A 13,547-nucleotide genomic window follows, 5' to 3' on the forward strand; every position below is an offset into this window, starting at 1 on the left:
TAAACAATAAAATCTTATAATTAGATAATTCTCCTGCAACCAAAACTGGTGCTCATCTTATTAATGGTCCATTAACTTTTCTCATGAATAGGAGTTTGCTGACGATCTGGTGCTGGGAATGGCCCTCAGGGGACCGGACTGCTTGGTGCCATGAGCCCAGACTTTACTACAAGTATTAATGAAGGCTGGAACTTGATGCGTTACCATAATCATTTAGATCAAGCTAATGATGCTTGACTCATCGAGGTATTGTGAAATTTCTTAAATTCACGATTAACAGATTCTTCTGCGAAAAATCTTGTTAGAAGTCGTGAGAAATTGTTTTTTTCCGTTTCGGAAAAGTAGACGAAGCAAGCCGTTGGAAAGAAGCTCGTAGGATATTGTGGCTTTTTACAAAAAAAGAGAAAATATATGTGATCACATTTAGCTCCTTGAAGGCTGAGAACATTCATCGAGGATCATTGTGCTACTCGTTATATGATGAATCTGCAACTATTGCTTGTTTTTTCCAAGAGGATTGGTGGAATATAGCTTCCTTAGCTGCCCAAAACTGGCAAATGTTTTCTAAATAGTTTAACAACAATCTGCCAATTGCTAAATAATATTAATCCTCAATTGAAAGTTATACACTAATCATATGAATATAGACAAAAATAAAATTGCAAGCCCCAATTACCAACTGTCGTTCCCTCCTCTGTGATATATATATATATATATATATATATATATATATATATATATATATATATATATATATATGTAATGCCCTTGCCGTTCTCTCCAAAACCGTTTCAAAACCCGTCGTCTCCGATCCCTAGCAAACAAAACACCCTCTCTTTCTCTCATGGCGATCCGATTCCTGATGGCTGCCACGGCCAGCCCTCCCTTCGAACTCTCGAAGCCCTCGCTCTGCGCCGTATCCACGGTCTTCTCTCGGTTTCTGGGAGCGCGACAGAGGTCGGCGCCAATGATATGCGAATGTGCCAAGCTGGATCTCTCCAGCACCAAGTTCCCCTTCTTGGAGCCGCCGCCACCCGTCCGCACTCCCCATTGTGTGGAATCTTTAGCAGATGGTGATCTTTCATCCTTTCTTGGTCCTACTTTTTTTTATCTTTCTGGCATTCTTCTCTTCGGTCTTTAGCTTTCTCGAAGTGAAGTTGATGTCCAGTTTGCTGATTCGGCGATGATAATGTGGTTGTTGTGATTGACCATGTTACCACTTGTCCTTGTGTTGATCTGCTGATGTTTCGCAGATTAACAGGAACTCGAGAGCATCTCACCATCGTAACATTTGCCATCTTTGAAGTAGTAGACTATTAAAAGCTCATGGTTTCTTTGATTGGTTTTGTCTATCGGCTTTGTTCCTCCTCCAAACCTCGCAGATGGTGTTATCTAATTCTTTCTCTACGATCTTTAGCTTTGTTGAAGCGATGATAGAGTCCGTTTGTTGGTTTTGTAAGGGCCTTTGTAAACTAACAGAAGTTAGGAGCAGTTATTTATCTTAGGATTAGCAATCTTTAACAAGTAAACAGTTAATGCTGATGGTTTGTCCACCAAGTTTGACTGAAATTAGTGAATAAGAAATCATCTATAATTTGAAAATTGCTATCATGTTTAAATCTCTCTCTCTCTCTCTCGTATGGCCACTTTGAGTGATTCTATCAAAAATGACAATTGATTTACCGTTTATCATGTTTCTGTCTTCACCGTGTGCATTAAAATAAAATGTACTTTGTTGATCAAAGGATTTTTGAACACTGACTAAAAGCTGTCTGATGTACACACACATATGCCAAAGTTGTTGTCCTATCCTACAAAAGTGATTCTGTCGAAAATGACAATTGATTTACCATTTGTCATGTTTCTGTGCACTAAAATAAAAATGTACTTTGTTGACCAAAGGATTTGTGAACACTGACTAAAAGCTGTCTGATATACACACACACACATATGCCGAAGTTCTTGTCCTATTCTACGTTTTGTACTTGTAGTTAAATTGAGGCATGACAAAAAACAGTGCGAAGGTATTTTAGTTTGACTGACTTTTGAAAAGTATTGAAAATCAAACTTAAGTTTTAATTAGGAGGGTTAGCTAAATGAAATATAGTTAATCATTTTTGTGTTTGTTATTTATATAGATAAGGTGTGTCGGTGACTTATTTATGGAATTTCTTAGGAATTCTTGAAACCTAATTGGAGGAAATCCTGTGTCTTTCCTAGGTACTTTTTGAAACTTATGGAATTGCTTAGGAGCTATTTATTTAATCCTGTAGTTTTTTCTACAATAACCTGTTATCTTTCAGTTACTTGGAAGTAAATCTGCACTGAAACTCTTCAGCACAAACCAATACATTAGATGTAGCACAAGGAAATGGTTGATGTTGTTTAATTTTTCTTTTTCTGAATAGATCTTGATATGTTTACACATTCCCATGCTTTTTAAGATCCAGTACATTTTTTGTGTCCAACATATGATAAAATCTTTTACTTTTTTGTGCTCGGCATTAGTTGCACTGTTGTATGGTTACATCCTTCTAACCAGCTCCACCTAGTGCCTAAGTCATAATGGCCATTCGCTTGATTGCTGAAACGCCCTATTATCGATCGCTTTATTCCTGAAAAACAAAGAAAACAAAATGTCTACCACAATCTGCCATCAAGTGTGTTTTCTCAGTAAGTTTTTTTTCAAATACTTTAAATATGCAAAAAAAAATTCGCTCTATGATTTAAAGGATCGTAAAGAACTTAATCATCATCTTAAAGTTGTCCCTTCCATGTTAGTCGTTATTGATTTGCTTCTGATGATGTACAAGAACAAGCATGATATATGGGGGTGTGTGTGTGTAGAAGGATGAATTTAGTAGAGCTTGTTATACATTAAGAGTCCAATTATCACTTTGTTATGTGAAAAAAAGACAATATAATGCACAAATCCCATTAATTTCAGAATTTGGGGAGGACTAATATATGTTGTCTTACCTTGCAAACAAAAAATATTATTTTTGGGACTCCAATAATGATCACTCAATATGGATCAATTTAATTCTCATTTTCCCCATGTTGTTCTTGTAATGTTTGCTCTCACACAGAATGATTTTTTTGCATTTGGTTCGAGAATGACTAATGCATGCGAGTTAAATCAGTGTTAGTTAATTTCTTAATAGCTGCGACTGATTGCACATGGCAATTCATGAAACAACATATTCTATTTGTCTTATCTGGCCTTAGCATCCAGTGGTCTGTCAACAGAACTGATTGATCATCATGATAGCCTCCTGACCTTGATTTGATTCTCTAGGTGGTCATGAGCGAGGGCATAGGAAAAGGATAGCAAATCACCATGGAAATTTCTACAATATTTTGTTGATCAGCGACGATCGCCATAATGAAGTGCTTGGTAATGAAGCACAGATGGTTCATAGCCTTTAACTTTCTTTTCCATTGGTAGATTGCATTAGTCCAAAATTCCCTATGAGCATTATCTAGTTTGCAGTCACATATAATGAATGGTCGACATCTTGTGTGCAGTGGCGAAGGCCTTGCCAGAAATTTTTCCATCACTCACCACCAGCGATGCCAAAAAACTGTTCTGGCAGTCACAGGAGAACTGCTATGCAATCATCTTTGTCACGCATTCCAAAGTAATCCGTATCTCATACAAATTTCCAGATATAGTTTCTTATACGGATCGAAGTCTCAGATATTTACTAAATGATGAGTTTAGGGTGCAATTAGAAGTCGGTCGATTAACTTTCTGATGCACAGGAGCTTGCTGAGATCTACGTGCGGAGAATGATGTCATGGGGACTGCACGCGGCGATGGAGCCAGAACTTTTCATACGGGCCAAGTGAGTTGAAGGTACTGCAGTCATGCTAAATTTTGTTCCACACGTTGACGTTTCTGTTCTGGAATTTGTTTCGAACAGCCATGCATGAAGTTTCCACCAATTAAAAACAAAAACGAGAAAAAAAAAAAAACAGTGACATTCGAGCCAAATGTCCCAATTATAAACAGAGTGTAAAAGCAACAAAGGCATGAGCATCGATACCCATTGCCCGTATCAGCACATCAGTTTTCTGCTTCATTAAATTTCTGTGGTAAACAATAAACTCACAGCAAAAGAAGCACCGACAAAAATAATGGGTACTCATCCTTCAATCTCTTATGAAAACAATCAATGGTCAGATAACTTGAGAATTAGCTGCTGCTGCTGCTATTGCTAAATTCTCACGTTTCAAAAATTAAAAGGAGCGGAATTGAATGCACAACGTGCTCAGGCAGGTGATAAAAAAGGACCTGCCATCTAATAATACCGACCCTGTACAACTTATAATTTTCTTGTAAGACAGTGAGCTTCACTGAGGACATGGAACAAAAAGCAGCTGTTGAATCTTAACATAATGTTGCTTGACCGGAAAGAAATTGGTGAGAAAAACCCCATGCTTGACTCAGGTAGATTTTAGTGCCAGTTTCTTTTTGGTCATTTCCAATTCTTGCTGCTCCTTGAGGTATCCTTTTGCTGTAGCAGTCACTATTTTCACAAAGAAGCTCATGAGCATAAGCCATATGACAATATTCCATATCATAGTGACGGAAAGGTTCCACTGCTTTGCCTAAAGGATAAGAAAGATCAGATCAATATGGTATCCTGATGAAAGTGCTTATTTGTGTTGAAATAGAATAACAAGAAGACAAACAAGTGTGATGGCTGGGACAAGGTAACTCCTATCCTAAATCGGCTTACCCTTCCATCTGTGAGAGTTGGTTCTGGGACTGGAGTTGACAAATACTTCTGCTGAACCATGTGCAATTTGGCTATTAAATTGGGCAGCACAGAAGGGAGACCCGGGATGAGACCAAGCACCCATATCAACTCATTCTCCAACCATTCCAAGAGTTGATTATTGCACAAAGAAATAATAAAAAGTGTCTGCAAAAGCATATAAAAGCTTTGTACATCCAAACAATACAGTACAGGGCAATGCTAAAAAATTATCTACAAAATCAATTACGAATGCTGATTAAAAAAAGCATATAGCCTATAGTTATAAAAATTGTGCAACTCATGCTGCCATAAATTTAGGTGCGTAAGCTCTCCCATGACTTTAAGCTTTGAACAATTATGAGCTTGTTTGGATCACCTAGAATTTGCTTGGGATCAGGCCTGCTGGGGACAAAAAACAAATAGCTAGGAAATAATTGATTGGATAAAACAGGGTTACTATGGGTAAAAAAACCTCTGGCCCCTTTTTCTGTATTTCTGGGTAGCAAGTTAATGTAGGACTAGTTTCACAATAAGGTCGCTCCTCTACAATCCAAGTTATTGGGATTGAGTCTAAGAAATAACCTGTTTTTTGTGACAGGATAAAGCTGCATATATTGACCCACTTAAAATCCAGCATTGTGGAAGCCTTAGCCACCAGGCAGCTGCCTTCGAGAATACCATGTTGAGTGTTCATCAAGGATTTTCAAAGTTACCTTCGTCTTTGGTCACCTTCCATAGACATTGCTCCAACGCTACTCTGTTGATCTGTCACTCCATCACTGCCATTCAACTTCTTTGGAAAGATTGTAAGGCAGTGACGTAGGGGACAGGCAAGGTGTCGGAGCACATCTGGATGAGTTTTCCTTCATTAGGTTATGCATTTTGTGACGCTTGATGTAACTCTTGTTGTTGGAGGAAGATGTTGTTGAGAAAGGGGAGGGAGGTGGTGATGAAAGGAGGTGGATGGAGAGTACACATTGGTAAGGGATTAGGAAGAAGAGTTTGGCACATCAGATGTCAGAGCACATCTGAAGCAGGTGTCAGGCCCAACACCATCATTAGTGTTCATGGCATAGGAGGCGGCACTGATGACAGTGCTGCAACATTGGACCATGGAGCAGCATGCAATGGAGACGGCGTAGTAGGTGGCTGAGATTATCAGCAGCCGTAGAAGGGGAAAGATGGTTTGTATGGAGCAGAGCTCAAGCAGGCAATGAACAAAATGCTCAAGCAAGGATAAATGGAGTATGCCTCTTCTCCACTCTAGAGGCGGTGGCCAGCCAAGGTACATATCATCGTGCCTCTGAGACTGCAGGTCATGTCTTAAAAAATTTCCCTTTTTTTAATTTAAATACATTATACATGGATTGGGTTAACATGTTCGATTAAATTTCTGCGAGACGCATTTGCATCCCATGGACTGATGATGAAATTACATCGAAAATGTTCTCAATTGAAAGTTCTCCCTAAGTAATCAACCATACCCTAAAAATACATCATAATATATGGTGAATGAAAGAAAACTATTTCACTGTTCTTGATAAATATTTAACAGAAAGTTCATGAAACAAAGGATAAAAAGTGAATGAAGCATGAATGTCATCAAAGGAAGAAAATGTTCACATATTTTATATGAAGAGTACAACTACACTCCACAAAATGCTTGACAATTCAAAATGATCAAGGGTCAACGACTTACCTGAATGTGAGTCTTTATCAATGCTTTTCCGATCAAGGTAGCCAGGAAGAATTTCCAAAATGGGATTCCAAATTGCCCACACATTATACCAGCAAGATCAAAAAGTGGGTTTGGTACCTGAGTTGCATTGAGCACCGATCATGAAATAGTGATGCAATATTCACATAATAATTATGTCTACAAATTGAGCAGCTTCATTTATAAATACTAAATTTAAAATTTGAACTAACAGAAGTAGCAGAAGAAAAGAAGAAAATTTATCCTCGATGGAAATAAAATGAGACCACAAGTTACATATTCAAGATCTAAAAGAAACAAAAATTCAAATTAGCATTGAGGAGAATATGCAACAGATGAAATATTATACTTATATTATATATGAAAAAGGAAGAAAGCTTACTGAAGCAAGCACTAATATTGTTAAAAAGTTAAGATACTGGGAGTGAGTGAGGAGCCAGCATTTAATTTGATTCACATAAGCAGACAGAAAACCATCTTCTTCTGATGAAGCTGCATTAAATTCCTCCATTTCCAATTTGTTTCCAGACAAGCTTGCTGCATTGCATTTTGTGTTATACAAACAAATATCAAACTGACTAGTCTAAAATTGGAAAGAAAAGAGAAATCAGTAGAAAAATACCCAAAAAAACATTAATGTCAAATAACTTCTAAATACTTAAATGACCATAAAACTAGATCATAGAATATAACAATAAAAATGAAGATTTTGTTTAATGTAAAATAGTAAACTAGAAAGAGAAAAGCAATGGTGTAATCATGGAAAGATGCAACAGATCAGATATTCAGCTACTAAATATCACCCATTCAGCCCCAATTTTGCTGGTTCAGGTCTGGACAACATACTTGCATTTTCCACTACTTCAAAGTCATGCTTAAGCTACTATCATATCAATCCATGACAACAGTACCTAATACGACATCAACACATAATGATATGATTTGTGATGAATAGTCTCTGATGGTTCATTAAATAATCATATAATCCATGCATCTATTATAACTTTGTCTAAAACAAGATTTGCACTTTCGTTTACCGATATTGTCTTGGTCAGGGCACAGACCAGTACCATACAGGTCCTTACCAATGTACAGCATGTCAATATGCTAGTATGCACCCCCAGTTTTGGAAAAATGACTGAAAAAAACTGAAAAACCAAAAACAAGGCAAGTATAGGGCTTGTACCATACTGTACTAGGCAGCATAGGCCTTGTACCAAGCGTACCAATCAGTACAAGTCCTGTACCAGATGTATTGTCTACCCTGGTCCTTGGACTGCTAAATGTCATTAGTACCATGCCATATTAAATTGCAAACCTTGGTCTAAAGACCATGCTATGAGGCCAATCTCACCACCAATGCCAAGAAAAAAGGAATTCATTGGAGAAAAAATTGTTGGCTGTCAGAAACAAGATAGAGTCTCACTTTCCTATCGCAAAGTGGCAAATTCATTTTTTTTGTATTCTTACAAGGGTAAAAAGATGAATCAACCCAGTGCACAAGGCTCCTGCCGATGCCAATGCAAGGTCTGGGAGGATCAATGACAAAAAGATACATGATACTTGACAATAATATATTTCAGTCTAGTGAAAACCAAAGTAGATGCTCAAAAGGATTCCCATTAGTCTTGTGTTAAAATCAATTCCAATAGTGTTACGCTGAGGGTGTTGGTGAAGCTAGCATGGAGACCATTCTGGCAGAGATCTTTTGGAGAAGATGTTCTCTGATAGCATGTGAACATGAAGATGAATTGACGGCTCTTTTTGAAGGACTCTTATTGTTTTTAAGATTTTCACGGCTCTTTAAATTGAAGGTGATTCTTCAGACTAAAGAGATTATTTCTGTTGGAGACAAAGGTGGTTTCTGCAGAAATATCCTCAAGGATGTTCACCTTCTTCTCAAAGCATCCTCCTCTAACGGTGCTTTATTTGGTCTTCATGAATCAGAACCATGCTGCATATTGGTTTTAGCTGCCCTCTCTACTAGAGGAGGTGGGTTCTGGACAACTGACTAACCTGAAGTATTAATGCAAATTGTATCTCTTCAAATATGTTGCATTTTGTTTTTAGAGATATTTCTCTTTAGTCTTATAGTCATTTGTATCAAACAACATAACAAAAATGGACAAATATAACAACAATATGAATAAGCCTTTGCACCTTTTTCTAAGGCATAGTGCATGGATCCTCACCCAAAATTTAGTTATTTAGAATTTATGCATCTAGCATAAAACATATATAACAAAAACAATAACAAAGCCATAAGTCCCAATTAATTGGGGTCGGCTATATGGATCTTTTGTTGCCATTAGAATATGTAAAAAGTCATATGTTTAGTTAAGTTTACAGTACTTCAATCCTTATTTATAATTTCTATTAAGGTCCTTTTAGGTCTTCCTTTACCTCTTCTTGTACCACAACCAACTAACACTAATCATTTTGCCTCTTCTGATTACCGTATCCGGAAGTCTTCTAAGCATATGCCTATACCATCTTAAACGATTTTCTCCCGTCTTATTCTCTATCAAATCGATACTTAATTATTCACGAATAAAAGTATTTCTTTTCCTATCCTTCCTAGTAACTTCATATATTCATCTCAACATTCTCATCTCAGTAACACAAACTTTTTGTATATGTTATTTCTTCACTATCTAACACTTCGATCAATAAAATATTGTTGATCTCATAACTGTCTTATAAAATTTTTCTTTTAATCTCAAAGGTATCCGATGATCACATAAGACTTCTGATGCCCCTTGCCATTTTAATCATCATGTTTTTATTCTACGAATAATATTTTCATCAATCTCTCCATCTTATTGAATGGAAGTTAAAGAGAAAGCAAGTGTCTTAAAATAATGATAGAAAGACAGATATTAAAAGGACAACTAGCTGATAAGGACAAAACATAAATGTTCAGAAGCCATGTTGTAAGAGAACCTAAATTGTAGAAAAACTATATCCTCCTCTCAAAACCTTGTGAAATTAAATGTTAATTGCTTTAGCTTAATAATTACAACTAAAATTGCTGACAGAAAGTTTTTCAAGAACCCAAATTGAGGTTTATGTATTGAAAAATATCAAAAGATACCTGCTCTTGAAATGAAATATGGAGGAAGCTCTCCAAGGGCAGTACCCAACCCCCAAAGAATGGCCTCTAGCTGAACCTGAGGGAGAATACTGCTGATGGGAACCCTGACTAGGGAACCAGGTAATGATTCATATAATGGTGGTCCAAACTCAGAACAGTCCTTTTCAAGCCATGAAGGTCGCTTTTTCAACTGTATAGTGTCATATAAAGCAGTTTTGAGATCAACTCGACCACAATTCATGGCCTTGATTGTAAAAAATGCAATATGAGGACCCAAATACAACACAAATGTGTGCAATCCAGACCCTGTCAAAAAGCAAGGAAAGTTGATGAGCATTTCATTATGAACTGGTTCCATACATCATCAGCAGATAAACACAAAATTAGCCTAGGAATAATTTAATTATAGTAAAATAGTGCATCGATTTTGGTACATGCAGATGGCTCTGATAGAACCAATAAATTTAATGAATACACAAAATTTAATAATTATATATTGGACTTGTGCAAAAGGAAGCTTACATGGCAGTTGTTGATGTTATTTTGTTTAGTTGATAATTCATAAACTGTTCCATTATGTATTAGCCCTGCAAGATAACTCGATAAGTGTTTCTCACTCTACTTAATCACATACAAAAGGCTATATGCCATTAGACAGAGAAAAGCTCTATTGTGAACCAAGATGATACTTAAGATGCTTCTTATAAATCTTCTTTGCAGATGTTTATCAGGCCAAATTAATGAACAGGTTGAATAATCAAATTCACTCAACTCCTAAATGCAACATACACTTACCCAGCCCAATTGATGATGTCACCCCAAGTGCTATCCACCACAAACCAAATGTTGTGTAGTTTAGGAACTCTTGAACATGCTGCAATCAATAATATCACCATGGTCAAAAACAAATTGAATAAAACGATTATTTGAACAACAAATTAGCAAGGTTAGCTGAAACTTGCATAGTAATTCCAATAGGGTATAGAGTTATCATCTAGTTAGCAAAAATCTCTATATTATTTAAGTTTCTCGACATCCAAAAAAACAACAATTATTGTTCCATACAGTCATAATCCTTGAGTATCCAAGTGAGTGAACATAATCATAAAAAATATTTAGAAAATTGTTCTTCTAAGAAGTTTATAATAATTTAACAAATACCTTTTCGTTGGAAACATCACCATTCACAAGAAAGAGACCAAGAGCTGTTACCAAGATAGTCAATGCCACAAGCCAATCACCTTTCCTTAAAACATATAGAAGCATCTGCCTAAGATATTGCAATGTGGCAAACAAGAAAAGCCACATTGTCTTCAAGGGTTGAGTTGTCAATGTTAAGTTCTGCAAATCCCTTTGATGTCTTTTCTTGAGTTCTGCAACAGAAAATTACAAACTTAAGATACAAATTATCTAAGAACATTACTAGATATTTAGAAATAGTTAATAATTTTCAACAAAACAACAGAAAATCATTTTCATCAATATATATGCTATAGTTGTTCCATAATAAAATTTTGCTTTGATGTGGACACATCCTAGACTGGCAACCATTGCCAAGATTGGCAAGAGTATGTGGCAAAAATAAGATAATTGTCTTAACTTCTAGCATGAGTTCTTTTCCTCACAAAGAACTAAAATCAGGATGATTACTCCTGCCACAATCACATTGATGGTCAATCCAAGATGCTGAATAGAGGGCAGGAGATGTAATTGAGATGTTATGCTGGCAGGAAACCAAAGGCATATTTGCAGTTTCTTCCATAAGCAAAAGTGTCATATCAATATCTTATCTGGTCTATATGTACTAATTGATGTAATACATCTAACCATATCAATAAATAATAATAATTTGTCCAAGATGTCAATCTCGATGACTATAGTCAAAGATGAGACCACTAGTGGTATGGTCCTGGACTTTTATAATATTGTCTTAAAAACCATATCCATGAATATTCAAATGATATTTAAGAGCAACAATGGAACTCGATCACAAGTTATCAGTCAGTCAATCATAAGTTCAATCTTTTTTGTTTCGACTTAAAAGTTGACACTATCAAATTAAAATTCTAATCTAGTATACAGCTAAGCTCCTGGAAATATATAATCAATTCTAAGAATTTGTGTTATCCAGCTTCCAATAACAAAAACTATAATGACCTCCAAAGTAAAAACAATCTTTCTTCTGCATAATGGGAAAAGAGTAAGAGTTAGTTCTTAAATTGGTACATAGATAATTCATAAATGTCTAGCTACTTATCTATCAGATTAAAAACCATATCCATTTACTTAAAAGACCATCAAATTCATGATATAATTCAATTTAAACAATTATATCCAAACATTGTTCAGAGACCACCAATGGAAACTAGAAGTAGGATTTTGTGGATAAGATTCATGAGAACTGCAGATCCATATTTTTAGTCCAAATTAGTCTTACAGAAAAGGAAAATGTGCCCTCGATGTTGCATGAAACAATAGGATAGATCCATGAGGACTAATTAATGCAGGATTGACAATGAATTAGGTCTCTTACCAACCTGCCCAACTTTCCAAACATCTCTCAAAAATTCAACAAGTTGAGTTTCACATGTTATGTTTAGCCTTTTAATCAAATCAAATGTCAAATGATTCCCTTCTATCCATCAGCAAAAAGACAATGCTGCTAATGTAAATAAAAATCTTTAACCATCTCAATGAAATTTCTTGTCCATTCCACAAGGATGAAATATCTATACACAGTGCCAACAGTGCTAGCACTTGGCTGACGACGATGATATCATTCAAAATGAAAGAAAGGGATAAAAAAAAAAATCGAAGCATCGCCGATTCTAAATCAATACAAATTCACCACCCCCAGGCAAAACCCTTCGCCAAAACAGCAACTTTAAGCCATTGCGAAACTGTAAAAGACAAGTGAATTTGGTTACACAAATGCTTACCTTCGATCAACAGGCCTAAATCTTCGCCCGCTGTCGCCTGCTTGGAACCCATCTCCGTCGAACCCTAAGGAACAAATCTGGGACGCCAAAACACGCGGGCACGCAGCGGGAATCCAATAGGGCCCGAGGGTTGCGAAAATTAGGATCGCAACTCGCAAGGGGCAAAGACACAGACAAACCAAAGGCAAAGTTAAAAGAGATTGTTGGCGCATCAATTGTGTCACAACGGATGCGACAAAAAAAGGACTCGTTTCTTTCTCGGCTACGCGGAGATCCAAAGTATATAAATATAGATAAATAAATACGTATATATATTATTTTATATTTATATTCGAAAAACAAATCGTTTTAAAAATTCCTTAAGAACTTTCGAACCTTAATTTCTCGAAATGACAAAATAATCCTTTAATAATATTTATTTTTTTTCTTTAAATGTTGGATCGTTTCTTTATCTCTTTTAATGAACCATGAACCGATTCAATTAACCTAAAATTAGATTGATTTTAAATAAAATTATATTCGATAATTTACTGATATATATATCAATTTATATTATTAAAAATATATTAAATTATAAAAAAATTCAAATTATAAATTTAAAACTAATTTTTAACTATAAAGTAAAGAGTAATATAATAACAATATTTGCATATTTTAAAAATAAAAATTAAATAAAAATATTTAAAAATGAAAAATTAAAAAAAAATTTGAATGGTCTATTTTTTATTTTTTATTTTTATGTTTTTAAAAATAGTATATTTACTGATTTTGATACTTAAAAAGTTCAAAATTTATTCAGAAAATATATATATATATATATATATGATATTTTCTGGATAAATTTTGAACTTTTTAAGTATCAAAATCAGTAAATTCAACTTAATATCAAAAATAAATTATATTAAATAATATACTGATATATATCAAATTATATTATTAAAAATAATAAATAAACATAAAAAAATTGAATTACAATAAATAGAAACAATATAATTAATAAATTAAGAAAATATTAATAGTAAAATAAATAA

At 35.1% G+C, this 13,547-nt stretch overlaps 1 protein-coding gene and 1 long non-coding RNA gene across 2 annotated transcripts; one reads left to right on the forward strand and one right to left on the reverse strand.

The window, feature by feature from the left end:
* Positions 1–800: 800 nt before the first annotated feature.
* Positions 801–4,009, forward strand: LOC135628443 (uncharacterized). Its single transcript, XR_010492856.1, has 3 exons — positions 801–1,073; positions 3,299–3,397; positions 3,529–4,009. It is a non-coding gene; the product is annotated as an uncharacterized LOC135628443 (long non-coding RNA).
* A 125-nt stretch (positions 4,010–4,134) lies between these two features.
* Positions 4,135–12,760, reverse strand: LOC135628442 (vacuole membrane protein KMS1-like). The gene is made up of 8 exons (XM_065135083.1): positions 12,517–12,760; positions 10,739–10,950; positions 10,373–10,451; positions 9,578–9,883; positions 6,866–7,020; positions 6,466–6,582; positions 4,746–4,931; positions 4,135–4,614 (listed from the first exon to the last, which is right to left on the reverse strand). Exons 1-8 carry the CDS (start codon positions 12,566–12,568, stop codon positions 4,450–4,452), a joined length of 1,272 nt encoding a protein of 423 aa, XP_064991155.1. The 5' UTR covers positions 12,569–12,760; the 3' UTR covers positions 4,135–4,449.
* Between the last annotated feature and the right edge of the window lie 787 nt (positions 12,761–13,547).

Source organism: Musa acuminata, chromosome BXJ3-1 (assembly GCF_036884655.1).
Source record: "Musa acuminata AAA Group cultivar baxijiao chromosome BXJ3-1, Cavendish_Baxijiao_AAA, whole genome shotgun sequence".
Classification (NCBI taxonomy): Eukaryota; Viridiplantae; Streptophyta; class Magnoliopsida; order Zingiberales; family Musaceae; genus Musa; species Musa acuminata.

Coding starts and splice junctions, on each gene's coding strand:
- LOC135628442 (XM_065135083.1), bottom strand. CDS start 12,568: ATGGGTTCCAAGCAGGCGACAGCGGGCGAAGATTTAGGCCTGTTGATC. Junction 10,951..12,516: donor TTTAGGCCTGTTGATCGAAG/GTAAGCATTTGT, acceptor TTTCTGTTGCAG/AACTCAAGAAAAGACATCAA. Junction 6,583..6,865: donor CAATATTAGTGCTTGCTTCA/GTAAGCTTTCTT, acceptor AATGCAACTCAG/GTACCAAACCCACTTTTTGA.